The sequence below is a fragment of the Rhinolophus ferrumequinum genome, chromosome 23 (assembly GCF_004115265.2).
Source record: "Rhinolophus ferrumequinum isolate MPI-CBG mRhiFer1 chromosome 23, mRhiFer1_v1.p, whole genome shotgun sequence".
Lineage (NCBI taxonomy): Eukaryota > Metazoa > Chordata > Mammalia > Chiroptera > Rhinolophidae > Rhinolophus > Rhinolophus ferrumequinum.
Genome location: NC_046306.1, coordinates 29072617 through 29091429, shown reverse-complemented (window position 1 = coordinate 29091429; position 18813 = coordinate 29072617). Strand labels below are relative to the sequence as shown.

The 18813-nt window shown below is 40.2% G+C and overlaps 1 protein-coding gene across 2 annotated transcripts in view; it reads right to left on the bottom strand.

Moving 5' to 3' along the window:
* Positions 1–18509, bottom strand: part of PLCB1 (phospholipase C beta 1) — a 663189-nt gene extending 644680 nt beyond the window's left edge. For both annotated transcript variants that reach the window (XM_033094700.1, XM_033094701.1), the window contains exons 1-2: positions 18280–18509; positions 835–912 (exon numbers count right to left, since the gene is read on the bottom strand). In XM_033094700.1, the coding sequence (XP_032950591.1) occupies positions 835–912; positions 18280–18378 (177 nt within the window). In that variant the 5' untranslated portion in view covers positions 18379–18509. The remainder of the gene's footprint in view (positions 1–834; positions 913–18279) is intronic.
* Between the last annotated feature and the right edge of the window lie 304 nt (positions 18510–18813).

The following is an 18813-nucleotide window of genomic DNA, read 5'->3' as shown; positions in this document are numbered from 1 at the left end:
ACGTATTCTATTGGTTTCAACATGTAGTTGGCACTCTCAATAAAGCCTATGCCATCTCTCCAGGTATCAGAACTTACAGGGCCAAAATATTCTGTGTTCTGTGGCCTCATAGGTTCAAGTACAGAACCGTGGCGCTGCCTCTTGAAATAATAACCACTTTCTATGAATATTCTGGTCTAACTGGCCATTAAACTCCAAATCAATCTTATAATGTGCAGACATTCTACTTTTTAATAATTCAACGTGGAATCATCTCAATTGGTTTCATAATAGATGACATCCGAAATTCATGATATTGTAGACAGAAAGTTAATGTGGGAAGAAATTCCTGAAAAATTGAACATATAGGCTACAGGAATCCTATGCTTGATTTTCAAATGTGAACAAATAATCAAGTCCAAACTCCAGCTGAGGCTGGGAGAACTCTTAATAAGTAGTAAATAGGAGAAGGAAGAGAAAAGTAAAACCAAAGTTACAGTCATTAGGGTCAAAAGTGTTTTCTCATCATTTTTCTTCATTCTTTATCATTGGAGTTGGAGTGGGGACTTAAATCAGTAATACTGGCTAATTTTCTTTTACAACAAATATAATTCACATTCCCATATTCTTCTCCTGAAAAATACCAATTGTCTTAGGATTTAGCACACCTAATATTTCAGACTAGCATCCTTGGAAATCCTGACATTTCAACCTTAAATATATTTTTTTAGTAGAATCTTTAAATAAGTTACATAGGGTCATCTATGAAATGGATATACTTACATAGATAAGATAAATACCTTGCAAATCAGCAACCAATTGGAAAATGTAAGGAAGACAAATATCATTTCTTACCTTGTTTTGATCTGTCCAGTAAAAGAAAAATCCCTGAGGGTCAGACCTCAAAATAATTGGAGTGACGATAGTGGAGTCCTAGAAATGTTAAGGAAAAAACATATATATCAATATACATCACTGTAGAAAGTACTACCCAGGAGTTACTTAATAAGAAATAATCATTAAGAGTGTCTCCAAGATAGTCAATTATTAATGAAAACTTCAAAACAAAACAAGACGTGGCATCTTTAACGTCACAGAATTATTAATTACATTAACTCAGGTACTTTACTGATAATTATAATATTTGGACATGACTTGTAAAGGAAAAGTCCCATGATGTATGTATTTATTGATTAAGACAAGTCTTTTAAAGGCATTGGCATATTTTCTACTAAAAAAAAATATTTAGTTTTCTAAATAATTTTGACACTAAATATCATATTTTATATGATTAAAATTAATTAATATCTATGCTTGAGGTGTTTTAAATTACATTTGCTCTATAAAATGATTTTTAATGGTGCTAAAGAGAGGAAACATAGAATTTGGGCATTGCTGTTTCCAAGGTAACAGTAAATAAGGCCATCTTCTACATATTTGGAAGGATAGACACAAAATTGTAACAAATTTAAATTTCACACAATAAAACAAAACGTCACAAACTGTCTTCTGAGTTTAAAGCATGCATATTGTAAAGCAAAAACTGCATGTACTGTAATTATAATATTAAACATTTCTAAAATCTGTGTTCTTTCCTTTTGGCAATTTTCAGAAAGGCATACCATCTGCACAAGAAAACACATGTCATTGGATATGGATTTTTACACTGAAATACTTAGGCCTTTGCAGGAATTGCATTTTTTAAAAAGAGGCATAAATTACCAGTTCATTTCAACTTTTCAAACACATTAACTGTGGTATGCCATATCCTCTATTTGATCAAAAGGACTTGTAATGAAAATTAGAATGTGCAGAGACAATTTGGGAATTGCGGATTCTTTTCCTGGTGGACAGAGCAGATTGATGGTTTTACTCTACATGGTAACTTTACTCTACATGCAAGAGCCAGGCTATGGAGGCTGTCCCCTTGTGTTCAAAGTCTTGCCTGTCTCCTCTTGGTTCCTCATTTTATACAACCACAACTGAAAAAAAAAAAAATGAAACAATAATAATTCCTATCTCAGAGGGTTTTTTATAAGAATTAAGTAGGAAAATTTGATGAAAGCACCTAGGCCACTGCTTGGCACATAAAAATGTTTTTTACTATTATAGTGGATTATGTTTAAATGGGTTTATTAAAATAGTAAATGTTTATCATAGCGTTTTTTATTGTGGTAAACATACGCAACATAAAATTTACCATTTTTAATTATAAAGTTCAGTGGCATTAACTGCATTCACATTTTTGTGCAACCATCACTACCGTCCATCTCCAGAACTTTTTTCATCTTCCCAAACTGAAATTTCATACTCATTAAACAATAACTCCCCATTCCTTTCTACCCCCAACCCCTAGCAATCACCATCTTACTTTCAGTCTCTATGAATTTGACTGCACTTGGAACCTTATATAAGTAGAATCATACAGTATTTGTCCTTTTGTGTCTGGTTTATTTCACTTAGCCTAATGTGTTCAAGGTTCACCCATGCTGTAGTATGTGTCAGAATTTCCTGCCTTTTTAAGGCTAATATTCTAGTGTGTGTGTGTGATAATTTGTTCATCCATTCATCCTCAATGGACATTTGGGTTATTTCCACCTTTTAGCTATGGTGAATAATACTGCTATGAACATGGGTCTACAAATATAAGTTTGAATCCCTGCTTTTAATTCTTTTCAATACATACCCAGAATAGAATAGATGGATCATATGATAGTACTATATTTAATTTTTTGAGAAAATGCCATTCTATTTTATCCTGATATTAAGATTCATTCTTTTTTTGAACTTTTTAAAATTTTTATTTTATTTTTAGTTTTTTAGGGTTTTTCTTCTTCTTTTTTAAGATTTTTTTTTTATTAAAAACAGAGCTAACATACAGTATTATATTGGTTTCAGGTGTACACCATTATTATTCAACATTTATATTCCTAAAGAAGTGATCACCATAAGTCCAGAAATCATCTGACACAGTAGTATGCTAACACAATATTACTGACTATATTCCCCATGCTGTATATTACATCCCCATAACTTATTTGTTTTTTGTTTTGTTTTTTTTTTGGTTTTTTTTTAATAAAGTTGGGAGAGGAGGACTCTAGAAGAGGGTAAACAGGGTCTAATATATGGTGATGGGAAGAGAACTGACTCTGGGTGGTGAATGCACAATATGAGATACAGATCGTGTATTACAGAATTGTACACCTGAAATCTATGTTACTTTACCAACAATTAAGTTTTATTCTAAGTGTGTTTCTCCAGGATCCATCAGCTCCAAGTAGTTGTTTCAATCTACTTGTGGAGGGTGCAGCTCACAATGGCCCATGTGGGGATCGAACTGGCAACCTTGTTAAGAGAACTACTCTCTAACCAACTGAGCTCACTGGCAGGCCCGTTAAGATTCATTCTTAACGTGCAGTTTGAGAAATATCTTTTACAAGGATATTGCTGTTACATAGAACTTCATCTGAAATTTCAAAATTACTTTTAAGTATCAAAAAGGACATTTGGAAACAATATTATAATGAAAGAATAATTTAAAAAATATTTTAAGCTTGTCCTGTGAGATTACACACATAAACGTTCGCAACAATATTTCCAATAAATCATAGCAATATTTTCCATTCTGTTTCATCACTTACTCTTCTAGATATGGGCAAAATACAAGTTTCCAACAGGCTGCACACACGTCCACCTCCAGGTGAATTTGGAATTAACCTGTAGATGTAACTTATTCTCAGGTCAGTTCCTTTTCTTATCAGTCTCTGACAAGAGTGTATGACAAGATTCTAATCAAAATGTTGGTAACTGTTCACTGCAAAAGTCCCAGGCAATCAAATATTTAAAGTGAGCCGAGTAAAGCTGCTCAGATTTCTATATGGGAACACGGTAGGCTGCCTGATTGTTTCAGATGCTGTTTTTTATAGGTTATTCCTTCTTCTCCTTCAAAATTAAAGCTCCTTCGTTCAATACGTTTTTGACCCCACACTTCCGGCCACAGTTCCTCTGTTAAATGATCATTTATCTCGGCTCTCTGCCTGCTTCCTCCATAATCACCTCTAACATTCCAAGAGCAGCTGGAACTTGGCATTCTTGCCATGCTACACAGGATTTGACCCAGAAATACACAAATATCCATTTTTAATTCCACCTGCTTTTTTCCCACCTCCCACATAGCCGCAAGTCTCTATATTCTCCCCATACCAAAGTAGCCACTCAACCCAGATCTCAAGTATTTTTAATTGTCAGAACATATGCTTTACTTTGAAGTTTGAAATGCATGATCTTCCTTCATTTCCAAGACAACTGCTGATGGACTGACTCTTGCAGCATTTTACTACAGAATAATGGAGACAACTTTCAAACGGTCTGTTTTACTCTTGATCTCCCCATCAATATCTGTAAGATGTGTATTCCACAACATGGTGGTTTTAAAACTTGGGAGTGCATCAGATTTTACCAAGAGGGCTGCTTAAAACAGATTGCTGGGCCCTCTCCCCAGCGTTTCTCATTTCGCAGGTCTGGGAGGGAGCCTGAAAATCTGTATTTGGAATAAGCACTTAGTGCGGCTGCCACAGCGGCTGGTCCAGGGACCACACTGTGAGGTCCACTGACCCAGGCCTACAGTGAGTGAGGCACGGGATCAGTCATACAATGATGCAAAGGCCGGAGGAGCACGAGTGAGCTTAAAATGGAGGCAAATCTGTGTCTTATAAATACATACCGTCCAAGAATTCAACTTTAATTTGCTTATTGATAGTTATAAGGTATCTTTTCCAATAAACATCAACCTTGAAAAAGAGAACACTAATAAACATATCTGTTTTAAGTTAGTAATAGTGAATGGTATACAGTAAATTTCCATTTACTCCTCTTTATTTGATAGAAACCATTTTACTCTCATCCTTAGCTCATCAATAGCAGAGACTAATATAATAATACATGCGTAAAAGTTATTGCAATTTGCTGTTTTGCAATTCACATGAATCCCCTAAAAATCTTTAGGCCAAATAAAGGACAGCCAAGGAACAAAGTAAAGGACTTCCACAAAAGCTCCAGAACCAAAAGAATGAGAAACATTTCAGCAAGAAAAAGAGTCACTGTCAGTAACCACAAGATGACCATGGGGTTTTGAAAATTAATCTGGGGAACGTAATTTAGTGTTTACCAGAGGGTAAGGGGGTTGGCGGGGGGGAGATGAGGGTAAGGGGGATCAAATATATGGTGATGGAAGGAGAACTGACGCTGGGTGGTGAACACACAATGTAATTTATGGATGATGTGATACAGAATTGTACACCTGAAATCTATGTAATTTTACTAACAATTGTCACCCCAATAAATTAAAAAATAAATAAATATAAATAAATAAATAAATAAAAAGAAAAAGCGTCACTGGGACCAACGTTAACATTACAAAGTCCTGTGACTCTTTATTTCGATGGTTTTCTCATCAATCTACTGATATAAATCAATCCTATACCCTAATATAATGTTGTATGATGATTATATCTCAATAAAAAAAGATGAAATGTGAAAATAAATAAAATAAATCACTATTAAGAAAAAAATATATACAGCCTAAAGAAACTGGGAGGAAATGACAAAGGCACGAATCGCCCAACTCCCTTCCAATACCGGAATATTCTTTACAAAAATCTCTGATAATACAATAATGGACACATCCTGAATATTGGTTCTGAGCCAGTCACTTCAATATGAACTGTAAATGGATTTTCTCTTTAATACTTACAATAATTGAAAAGGTAGACACTATTAGTGTCCCCATTTTACAGACTAAGGCTTAGGTTCAATAACTTGCCCACGGAAACACAGCTAAGCTAGTAAGAGAAGTATCGGAAATCAAACCTTCAAGTATATACATGTCCTATGTTAGTACGGTTTAACCTTTTTTTCATTATTGCCCTGCTAAAGAGCCTTTTTCAACATTTATTTTTCTAATCATCCTCCATGAAATTTTAACATCACAGATATTCTGAATATCTGTATATATGCCCTATGTATATCTGTGCTTTATAGAAAAGACAAATAAAGAGGAAGATTTTTTTATTCCTCAGGAACCATTTTCCATGTCTTTGGAGGAGAGGTGACCCCATCTGAGAACGCGTGCTCGGGACCTGCACCGTCCGACATGAGCGCACTGGCCACATGTGGCTCTGAGCGCTCGAAACATGGCTAGTTTGACTGAGATATGCTGTAAGATTTTAACCGAGAATGAAAACAAGAATTTAAAACAGCTCATTAATAATCCTTGATATTGATTACACTTTGAAATCAATATATTGGATTAGATCACCTATATTGTTAAAATTAATTCCCTGTTTCTTTTCACTTGTTGTAATACGGTTACTAGAAAAGTTTACATTTACTATGTGGCTCACGTTATAAGTCTACTGGGCAGTGCAGCTCTAAACCTTTTTAAGGGGAAATAAGATTTCATGTTAATAGGGACGTCTTTTTCACAAAGCAAATTTGGTGAGATGATTGCAGTTAGAAAGTCTTGGGGTTTTCCATACACGCAGTCTCTATCTACTTTTAACATCAACGTCGTGTGAAATAAATCTAGTTGCTTCTCTAAGTGTCAATTATTCAACTATCTAAATAGATCCCACATGTTGCCACACTCTGAGCTACACTTAACCAGGCTGAGGTATGTTAAGGGCTGAATTGTGCGCCCCCCCCCAAACACCACCCCAAATTTATATGTTGAAGTCCTAACCCCGGTACCTCAAAATGTGACCTTACTTGGAGACAGTCTTTACAGAGGTGACTAAGTCAAAAGGTCATAAGGGTGGACCCTAATCCAATATGACTGCTTTTCTTATGCGGAAATTTGGACACAGACACAGACAGAGGGAAGATGATGTGACGGCACAGAGAGAAGACGGCCATCTAGAAGCCAAGGAGAGCCACCTCGAACAGAGTCTTTCCTGAGGCCCTCAGAAGGAACTAACTCTGCCAATACCTTGATCTCAGGCTTCTAGCCTCCAAAACTGTGAGAAAAGAAATTTCTGTTCTTTAAGATATTCCATCTGTGGTGTTTTAGTATGGCAGCCCTTCTAAAATCATAACCCTAAACATTAAGATTAATGTCAAAGACCCGTCTACAAACCCACAGCTCGTTCCTTAGCATCACTGGCAGAGAGTCTATTGGCCAAGGTTGACTGCAATCTTGACGCTACAGGGATTGTGTTCTTATGCTAGTACAAGAGAGCACACATGAATCAAGACATACACTTCTAAACTAATCAATATGAGAGTCAGCAAGGAAAAATAACACGCAATATTCCACGGGGAAGCAGTAGAGCCAAATACGACAAATATATACATTGGAGGCAAGCAGCTATGCCAGGGGAAAAGAATTCTAAGGGTCACAGAACATCAGATGTGATGCCTTATCACATGTCAGTGATGCAGCCCTGATTATGAAAAAAAAAAAAACACACACACACTATAAAGGAAATCATGATACCAGCGTGTTAGATTGGGATCAGTAAAGTAAAACTTCTATGTGCATCATCAGCATTGAAGAGAATTTTCTTGCAGGGGTGTGTCCAGTCTGAAATCCGTCCAGATAAAGGAAAGCTGAGAAGATAAGAAGGTCCAGAATAGAGGATGCAAAAACAGTACAGAAGGATTCATTAAAATATTTGCCTTTTACTACGGCCAAGTATAAAAATCCCTTTAAAACAATGTAGGGAAAAGTTGCAAGCTTATTTCTTCAAATACTATGCAGGTTACTTCAGACACTATAGGGATTCATGTACCTGTATTAAGATATTCACTAGTCTTTCAAACAAAAACTCAGATCCCCAACCATCCCAGGTGCTCACAACTCAGTGGGGGCATCAAATGAATAAACCAATCATTTCAGAAAGATAAAGTTCTGGTGGGGTGTAAAGTGGCATCTCACTGTGGTTTTAATTTGCATTTCCCTGATGACTAATGACTAATGATGTTGAACATCTTTTCACGTACTTACTGGCTGTGTGTGTGTCTGGGTGTGTCTGGGTGTGTTGTGTGTGTGTGTGTGTGTATGTGTGTACATGCACTCACACACGTGCAGTAACATAATACCAGTGGTTTAAATTTTAATCAGTGGTTCTGAACCAGGGACAATTTTTCACCCCTGGGAAATTTTGGCAACGTCCAGAGACAATTCGGTTTTTCACACTGGGGTGTTGCTACTGGCATCTAGTGGGTAGAGAGACCAGATATGCTGTTAAATTAAACATCTTACAGGGCACAGGCCAGACCCCCTACAACAAAGAATGATCAGACCCCAAATGTCAAGATTGAGGAACACAGCTTAAATGTCTTCCCACTGACTTTAGGAAAAGATCCTGTAGTGGCCTAAGCATACGCCCGCAGGCTATGGCCATCCCGCCAGCATTACCTGAGCCATGAATCTCCCCACTTCTTACTCTGCTCTGTCCTTCAAAGTCCCAAATGCTCATTCCTTGCTTGCAATGCCCACATACAACGTTCCCTGGGCCTGACACACTCCCCTTGCCCAAGTCCTACTTATAACTCAGGTCTTTTCATAAATAGAATTTCTCTAGGGAGACTGTCCACACTTGGTATACTCACTTATCCTTTTGTACTTTTTTCTGTATCTCTTATCACAGTTATAATGAAAAAAATATACCTCTATTTGTTTAGCATCTATCTCCTCCAGTAGAATAAAAACACCATGAGGGCAAGAACCAAATCATTTTTCATCATAAACTCACACCACTAGCAAAATGTTCAGCTCATGAGAGGTATCAATGCATATTTAAAGTATGAATACTAAATAGCTAGAAGGAAGGCTCCTGCAGGACAAGAAGCAAGGTAGAGTCTGAAAAGTATCAGCTGGAGTTGTCACCTAGCAGGTTGCCAGTAGGCATGGCAACAGAACTTTAAAACAGTAGTAAAGGCAGAATAAGGCTTTGGAGGGCAGAGCAGGAGTGGGTGGGATGTGAGGAAAAGGAGACAGACGATGAGTAGAAATTACACGTTCATTGTGAAAGGAAGGTGATCAGGGAGAGGACAGTAACTACAGGAAGAAGGAAGGTTAGAGGACATTGTGCTGCACTCTGTGTTGGAATTTTTTAAACTAAAAAGTATATTGATATGCTCTTAGGAGAGCTTCAACAGAGGCAAAACTTTCACAGATACTTTCAAAGGGGGAATAATAATGAAGCCAGCATCCAGAGAAACCAGGAAGCATGGGCTCCATCCATAACATAGCTGGGTTGCTTTCCCGGGGACAGGAGGGAAGGTGGTAGAATGTAGGTGACCCAGTACACTAACTGGAAGTGAAATAGAGAGGAAGTCCATAATTGCCCCAGTGACTCCCATTTCCTCGGTACAGAGGGAATAAAGTAAGTGGGAGCTTTATTAGAAATAGTATTTTAAAACTCTATGTCTTTTATTTGGCATTTTTTGCATTTTGGCAATAAAGCTCATATATTAATTTTTCTCTTTGTGAGTCGTTACTGTGGTGAAGAGAGTGTTTTCACAACCACCAATCACTTGTTCTGTCACCCCCAACACCTCTGAAGTTCCTTAAGGGAAATTGTCATTGCAATATCTGGGTAAATGTGTGAACATCTTTATCAGAAAACAGAAGCCACTGGTAACATTCAGGATATGAAATGCAAATACATTAAGCATTATAATTTTCAACAAATATTGAATCGTTATTGAGTGAGTACACACTCAACCTCAAGCCATATTTAGACCTTACAGGAAATCAGTGCTGTGACAGCAGTCAGCTCTGTATTGACAATAAACATTTTGCTTCTTGATCTCACATGGAGAAACCCTAGTTAAGAAGGCCACAGAGTCCCTCGAACTGTGGGAGATGCCAGATGGAATGGAAGGATGAAGAGCAGGGTTTTCTAGGCAACTCCATGTGCTGTGTGTTTGAAGGGCTCCTAGGAGCACGACTGCCCTCTAGCTCTGCTTTAATACCGTACCCTCCCCATTGTGAACCTACTGTGAGCCAGGCACATGCCAGACCCTTTCTTCATTCCACAAACATTCCCTGAGCACCTACTGAGTGCCGGGCCTATGCTCTCTCTTAGGGAAAGAAGATAAAAAAAAATATTAAAGCTAAAGGAGCTCTGGTCCAGTTGTAATATGGACAAGGCATGTCCACCTCCCTGTATGCAACTTCCTGCACAGGATCCAAACCTAGTCTCTCGATTGACACTGCTGTGAATTTCAAGCCATTCTGGGTCTTGCATGGGGGCAGGTGACATCCTCCACACTTCCTTGATGCCTACATATCCTTAAACTTCCAAGATCAAATATTCCCATAGGAAGCCAGTCTTAATGGGAATGCAACAAATGACATTTGCAAGGATGCTGGGAAGAGAAAACGGTGGAGAAGCACATGGAATGAGTCTTGCCAGATACAAGAATGTCTGTCACTTATTAGGCAATGAAAAATAAAAAGTGACATGTGTTTTAACGCCATTCCCCAATATCTTTCTATGTGCATGTTTTAGAAACATCAATGACTGACTGATGTAGAACATTTGTAGACTACAGTGTACACGGTGAGAAATCAAGACGGAGCCCCTGGAGTCAAAAACATGCCAGCTTATTTGAAGACAAAGAAAGAGTAATCTAACAACAAGGAGCAGCCACTATTGCCATTGGATCTTTACGTCCATGGATGATTCCAGAAGGTGACATCTTCTGATTCCAGAAGATGTCTTTCTTCGACATCTCACATATCTGTAGAAATAACCCAAAGAATGCAGAAAGGTAGCCTCTTTCACATTCTGCCCTCCAAATCTCATATGGGTGTATCTCACACGGGTGGAACTTAATTTGCAGCCAGAATGTTAGACATCTCAAGGGAGTCTGTCTAAAAATGTAGCTTTGGATTTCCAGACTCTGTGTTATAAAAAGCCCTACTAAGAGAATGTAAAAATGGATGCTAAGTGAGACTCAACCATATCCAAGGCAGCACACTTGAGAAAGCATCCTGGTTCACCCTTCATTTTTTTTTTTAATCTACTAGACCACTTGCGGACTTGTTCTGTGGTCTTCCGTCTCCTTTTGGAGCTCAGATGGCCTCTTCTATAAAATGAATCAAATTAAATTCCATTTACCTAATCCATAAACAAGTTCCTAAGAAAATTTGATTTTAACAGAAAAATAATCTCTTAATCTCCTAAATATCAATATTATATATTGATATCCACCATGACTCATTTAGGTAAAAGTATTTTCTTTGCTAACTAATGCATTTTCACTGAACTTGCTCATAAAACTTCAATGCAATAAAAAGAAACAATATTAAGCAAATATTGTGAACTAAAAGAACCTTTGCAGTGTAAAATAGATGTACGATGCTTTTAATTCTGTTTTAATACTAATATTTTTTCTCATTTTATGTTTCCTCATTTACAATAACTTAGTTTCTTAATAAATGTACAGATTTAGTCGATATCAATTCAAATACATACCTAAACATATTTTCAGAACACAAATGTTTTTAAAAATTCCAAACATTGAAATTAGCATGTGAAGAAGATAATTAAATCATCAAATATCAGACCTTAAAGAGTCAGAGGAATCCCAAAGCCTCTTAAAGAGTCTGACCTTCTTTTTATGCTATTTCAGTTACTGTTTTACAGAAATTGATGGCGTTCTTAGGGTCTCATTTCTAATTGATCTCAGAAATATGTCTCATCTACGTTCCTTCCCCGTACTGATACATAGGAACACATGGCTCTTTTTGGGGAATCCAACATGGCATAGATGGGGAAAGGGAGCATTATGAAATCTGTCTGAGCAGATGGAATTTATGACACGACCTGAAAAGGCTGCATGAGCCAAATATTAGCTTGGACAATAGGGAAACTAACGTTTTCAGTTACCAAGGATTTGTTGTTTAGGAGAGACCCACAGCGTTAGTCAACAATTCACAATCAATCACATTCCATTTTACGCTGGCGCTCCTTCCTTGTTCATGATAACATGAAACAATCCTGATAAAGAAACATTTAACTCCAGGTTATCAGTTCAACATAAAAAGCAAAATGTTCCTGTCCCATTTAAATGTCACTGCAGGTAAACATAATTTGAAGCTATTTATCGATAGACTAAACTTTCAAGGGAAGTATTTGAGATATGCTAATAGCCAGAGCAAATTATCCTAATGCACCATAGGTGGGAATATCAAAGTCAGGCTAGATAAGAAAGAAACCCAATGAGAGAAAAACATACTGCAAAAACAAAACTCCACTAGTCTACTTTGCTATGCCAATAACAGCCTGTGGGCATTGCATTTCCTTGCTAAATTATTAGATCCTAGCTTAACTCTCCTTTTCTGGGGTATTACACCTGCTTCACTTCTCAGACTTCACCTTAGGACACATCAGGACCCAATTAAGTATCATCTCAATAGAAGATAAGTCACTTTTGTTGCTATTGTTCAAGAGAGTTCAGCCATAATAAAAACGCTTTAGGTAAAAGAGGGCTTGTTTCGTTTTGCTTTCATTGACAATTTAAAACATAGTCTTATTAGATCAAAACAGGCATAACTCATCTGTGGAGTTACCCTCGGAGGGTGGGTGTAGGGACTGGAAGGGAGCACTCTGGGAATTGAGGAGCTGACAATGCTGTTTCTTGATCTGGTGCTGCTGCCCTTGAAGGAACTGTGGAAACTGACTCAGCTGGACACAAGATTTGTGTGTTTAACTGTACACATGTTACACTGATAAAAAAACTTCAAAGACCTTTATTGACTCACTTTGGAAAAGTAATATTCTCACATTTAGGTAACAGTAATTACTGTCAATGAGAAATTCACAAAAGCACTTTGGAAATGAAAAAAAGGACATATCTGGGCATCTGTAAGTGGCATTTGAGAAGGTACCTGCCAGGCTTCCAGGCTAAAATCCCCCTCTCACTCTGTGAGGGCCCCATCTGGATCCGCAACCTACCAACCAGAGCGGTTTCTTCCCGAGTTCCCATAACCTTTACAAAGCGAATGCGGCTGAATGCCCACCTCTGCCCCCTCATTGATCGCGTCAGTACCATCTTGTCATCATTCTCTTGTCAGAATTTTGGAATCTGTAACTGCAGCTTCTACGCAGTACAAAAGTTCTAACTAAGCTTAGTGTCGGAAGCTGGGAAATGTGCAATATCTAGCATGTTATTATTATTATTATCACCATTATTATTATTATTATTGTTGTTATTACCTGTTTTAGCTGTGGGGCATTTTGTGGGGAGGGGGGTGTGGTGGAGAAGGAGGGGGAGTTTCTTGTTTTAAATCTATAGGACAGTAAAGCAAATCCAAACCTGAGCTCCCTCAGCCTTCTTCTCAAACGGAGCCAGTCTAGCAATTATGAATTTTGAATATTAGACTATGCTTATAAAACAGGATGTATGATGTACAATTATTCTTTCTCTCTCTCTCTCTCTCTACATACACACACACACACACACACACACACACACACACACACACACAGTCTTGTTAAATTCCAAGAGTTTCCTTTAACTGTTTCCTCCTTCCCAGAATCATATCTGTGCACTTACTGCATACATATATTTATATATGTATGTATAAATACAACTATGTTTACATATATTATATATATATAATTTAAGGAATTTAAGTGGAAGTAAAACTTTTGGAGGATTTTTAAACTGATTTGCTTTTTATGTAGATTGATTTTTTTCTGCAACAACTGAATAAAAAAAATAAAAACTGAATTTTTTTCTTTCAAATGATAAAATATGAAAATCAAAGTGCACTTTAAAGGGAATGGAAGGAAGAGCTGGATCTTCTCACTCGTAGAATAAAAGAGTCATCTAACACTGACTACTTTGATAAAATTCATGGCCCTCTAATTATTGGGGAGAGAATAACTTTTTGTTGTTGCTGTTTTGTTTTGGTTTTCAAGGAGAGCGCAGCTCACAGTGGCCGGGGATCAAACCGGCAACCTTGGTGTTATCAGCACCATGCTCTAACCAACTGTACTAACCGGCCACCCCCAAGAAAATCAGTTTTAAAAGCGTGTTCTATTGAAGGTTTCCTGTGTGTCAGACATTATACAAAGTAATGCATATTCCTTCACTCATTTAACCTTAACAGCTCTTCTGTGCTGCAAGAAGTATTAAAATCCTCACGTTACAGATGAGGAAACTGAGGCTGAGATGCATGAAGTAACTTGCCCTAATAAGATCTGAATTTGGAGGGCGAGAGGGGAGAAAAAGAAAAAACAAACAGATGAGAAGCCTCCCATGCCCCAGAGGTGGTGGAACAAAGTTGCACTGCAATCTCTGGGTCCTCAGATGTTAAACAGGGAAAATCAGGGGTTGGGAGCCCTACTGTATGGTTTTTGTCCTTCCTCTGTCCCTTCCCACCCTGTGGAAAACAAAGCAAGGCCAAACACCAAAAACAAGAAGGGCCAGACTCAAAATCTCTCAAGCTCCCTAACTGAGATGGAGAAAGTAACCCCTTCCACCGTCCATCTCACCAGGACTCTCCCATAATGGCTTAAGTCTTTTATACCCACCTCTTACCACCAGAGCCTGATAATACACAAATGCAAAACAAAAGCAAGGATAAAGTGGCATCCTTGATATCACTGGTGAAAGAAGTAGGATAAAGTGGCATCCTTGATATCACTGGTGAAACAAGTAGCATTAATAGTTGTTCAAACATTGAAATATTTCTATACGCCCCTACAGATCATGGCAGACCCCCTGGACCTCTCGAAGATTAATGTCTGGCTCTGGTGTCTCCAAGACCCCACTCCAGCTTCGTTATCCACCTGCTGTCTGTTGTGATGAGTGGTGCCTAGCTCAAAGATTTTGACTACCATCCTTAGAGCATCCACAACCTCACCATGACTTTGGCAGGTAGCCAACAGATTATGCAGGGCACTGGAACCTCTGGGTGACACCTTCCGTTCCATATGATGGTCAGGACAATTATAGTGCTTTAGCCACTCAAGCAACAAGAGATAATCTCTTCACAATTCTAATTAACCCGAAACTCATTTTCAAATGTACCACTATGCTTTCTAATGGGCAATTAAGAATCTGTTTTATGAGTTTGCCCAGGCTGTCTTTTAAAGACCATAGAGCAATGTTCTATAATTTTTAAGCCAGATCTGATATTTGAGAGATTTTTTAAATTATTTCCAGCATTTACTTTTCCTGCAGACCAGCAGATGCAGCTGTACTCTTAGGGCAGAGGGCAGCAGGTATTTTCCAAAGTCAGGGTCAAAAGGCCTCCTCTGCTCAAAGATAGGAAGTCAGACTAGATGGCCTCTCAGGAGTCTTCTCTCTTTCCTTTCCCTTTCTGACAATCCCACTACAAGCAGGTGCAAATGCTGAAAATTTTTTATGGCATATGAGAAGTTGAAAAGAAACGTGTGAATGTGGGTTCAGCCAGCCAGAGCATCAGAGACAGGATTGTCCAGGATTATGTCATGAGGTCTTTCTCTCTCTTAGGTACCAACTGGATGAATTTCTCAAAACGCAAATGGAGAGACAAAATGAAATTCCCACACCAGCGAAAACTTACAGAGGCCCATCGGATTGTGCTATCTATCACACTTTTCATGTCCTTTCACAAACCTTACCTCAGTGGTTTCAAAGTGCGGTTCCTCAGAACAGCGGCTTTAGCCTCATTCACGATCTTATGAAAAAAGCAGATTCTCAGGCACCACCGAAGACCTTCTGAATCAAAAACTGAGGGGGAAACCCAGCAATTTGTTACCAAGCCCTCCAGATGTTTCTGATGTGGACTTAAGTGTGAGAAGGGCTGCTTTATCCTATTGGCTACTCCGGACTATTAGATAAAATAGGTAGAAAATTTGGCATTCTCAGTCTTGCACAAGAGGCAGCAAAGATTGAGAGTTTAACTGATTAACCTAAAGTCACACAGCTGACCCACAACAGAACGAGCAGCTAAACCCAGGCTTTTGGACTCAAGATCTAGTTATCTTTCATCTTCAACACACAATCTCACTGAGATGCAATATAACTAGCCAGATCACCTCAACTGGATTGATTCTAGAAGGAAGAGTAGAGGGGTGACACCTGGGGAAGATGCAGGCAACCTAAGAAAGTCTGGGTCCCTCTTAGTCCACGGATCACTACGGAGGCCAAGAGAGCCAAGAAACTTGCAGGATGTTTCGTCATATTCCAGATACTGTGACTCCAGAGTGCAATCTGAGTTCTTCCTTATAAAAGATCAGAGAGTCTACTGCTCAGAGGGAGTACTTCTCACTTTCTTCAGGTGGTGTTTCACTAGCGGCCTCTCCATTACTCACATTGTATCACTCATAATTTCTGTATCAACAGTGTTCTTGATCATTTCCTGTCTCCTCTACCTAGTAAGTTCTGTACCAGCAGGTACAGTAGGTACAGAACTTACATGCTAGGTACTTTAGTCTACTTTCCTCACCACCCGAGGATCTAGCTCAGGACCTGGCACTGGAAGCTGGGGAAGAAATATGTGACAAGAGCAAATAATGAAAATCATCTACCTGCATATATCAAAATATGTTTCCACAGAAGACCTTCCTTTTGCAAAGTGACACAGGATATTTTCTTCCAAACAAGACATTCTGGAGAATTATTTAAAATACAGTTAAAAATTATCACCGTGAATAAATCCCGAGCTTATGTTGGAATACGCTTTTTGTCCTCTGCAAAGTCTCTCTCTTTTCCTTCTGTCCTTCCTTCTTTCTCAGTCAGTCCATCCTCTCAGTAGCTCTCTATCCAAGGACCTCAAGATGGACGGAATGGTTTTATTTGTTAAACTGCATTTTCCTTTTTTGTTTTCCCTTGACGCAAAGTGTTTAATCTATGTCTGAACTTATTGTCTATTCCATTTACAAAAAACATCCGGTCATTAGATTGGAACAGAAGGAGAAAACCGTAAAGTCCGCAGTAAAAGGATGTATGTTTACGCCCTTGGGTACAGCGTTTAATAATTGGCCTGAGCTTTCAAGGAAGCTGTGGCTCATACTCCAAGTTCCATTTGCACTTCCAAGTGGACAAAATATACACACAGACCCACTCAGCTAAGTAATTGGATTCACTACCTGGAATATTTAAATTGTTTTCAGACATTGAAAAATGACTTAAGAAGATTAAAGAAAAATACTCTGGAGGATAATAGGCTATAATTTACTAGGTGGAAAATCTTTTCAGCAAGAAGTACGCCTCAGTCTCCTGTAATTCCTCGTTTAAGGAGATGTCTTAGTCACTTGTACGTGAATTTCCTGAGATTCTGGCAGCTCAGGTTAATTCCAGTGGGTTGTTCTTGTCAAACTTTTTGAATGGCACTCAGAACACAAAATTGATACGGTAATGTCCTCCACCTGAAGATTCCTGTGTTTTCAGCAAGATTAAATTCAGTGTTTGAAGGCAACTGTCGGGGGGAGGACTCGTGGATCACTTGAATTCCTGGGGTTCAGGACTCATTTGAAACACTGGAGATCAGAGGCTGGGCTAAGCTCTGCCCTACCCGGCAAAAGATGTGCGTAAACTGGGGTGGAGGAAGGATGTACTGACAGATGTATTTCAAGTTGAAGACTCCAGCCAGTTCAATTCTCAAAACCAGCCCTCCCCATTTGCCAGCAGGCCCACTGAGCCTCCTGTACCCCTCCTGGAGCCCCCCCTTTTACTCTCTAGCCCTTCTCGGGTGTGTCCTCCCCAGCCCTTCTCAGGGCACCTCACTGCGGAGCCAGACGCTGAAGTTTGGTATCAACGACCACCTGTCGGCTGGACCACGGTGTCCTCTGCCGCGTGGGCTCCCATAAAAGCTCAAGGAAGGTTAGCAGTCACTAAACAGTTTCGGACTTCGCAGCTATTCCTTCTTGAAAGAGGGCAAGGAGGTAATAGGGGTTCCTCTGCGGGTGGAGAGGGGCGCGTCTTGTTCACACCCCAGCGCTTTCCAGCTGGTCCCAACTTCACACTACACCACTTTCCAAACTCTCAGGACCCGCCACAAGGCAAAGCCCGCCCTTCCTACTCCAATGGCCCCAAAGAGGGAAGACCCTCAAAGGGAGCTTGCCGGACCCCGTAGGGATATCGACCTAAGCCCGGAGAACAGGAGCACGCGCAAAGACCCTGCTCTCTGCCCACCGCCCGGGAAGTCGCCAACCTGTGCCGGGGAGGCCGCCCCTACCGGTTCGCGGTGCGCCCATTGCATAACGCGCCCCTCGCCCCACCCCCACGCCTCCCGCCCCACTGCTCTGCCCAGTGTCCCCGCCAGCTTCCCGAATCTGGCCCCCCAATACTTACATCATCCCACTTGACAAATTTGGTGCCCTTCTTGAGGCTGTCGGACACACACACGGGCTTGAGTTGCAAAGCGTGCACTCCGGGCTGAGCCCCGGCCATCTGGGCTCATCGGGGCTCCGGGCAGCCCGGGCGAGCGCGGCAGGGGACCCGGAGCGGGGCGCGGGGTACCGGCTCCTTTCTCTGCTCGCGAGGCGCTCGACTCAACTCCTCCGCCGGCCTCCGCCGGCCTCCTGGCCTCCGCACCTCCTCAGGCGCGGCTCAGCAGGCGGAGCACGCGGGGACCAGGCGCCCGGCCATGCCCCGGGCGGGACGCGGGGTCGGGCGCCCGCGGTGACTGCGGAGCCTCGGAGGGCGAGGAGAAGCCGAGCCGGGCAGCTGAGGCTGCCAGCTGCCGCCGGATACTGTTCTTCAGCCGCCGCCGCCTCCAAGCGCACCATTCAGCACATCCTCTATACACAGAGGGAGAGAGAGAGTGACACACGCTCGGCACCCCCCCGCCCGCTCCTTCCCCTCCTCCCTCCTCCCGCCCCCCCT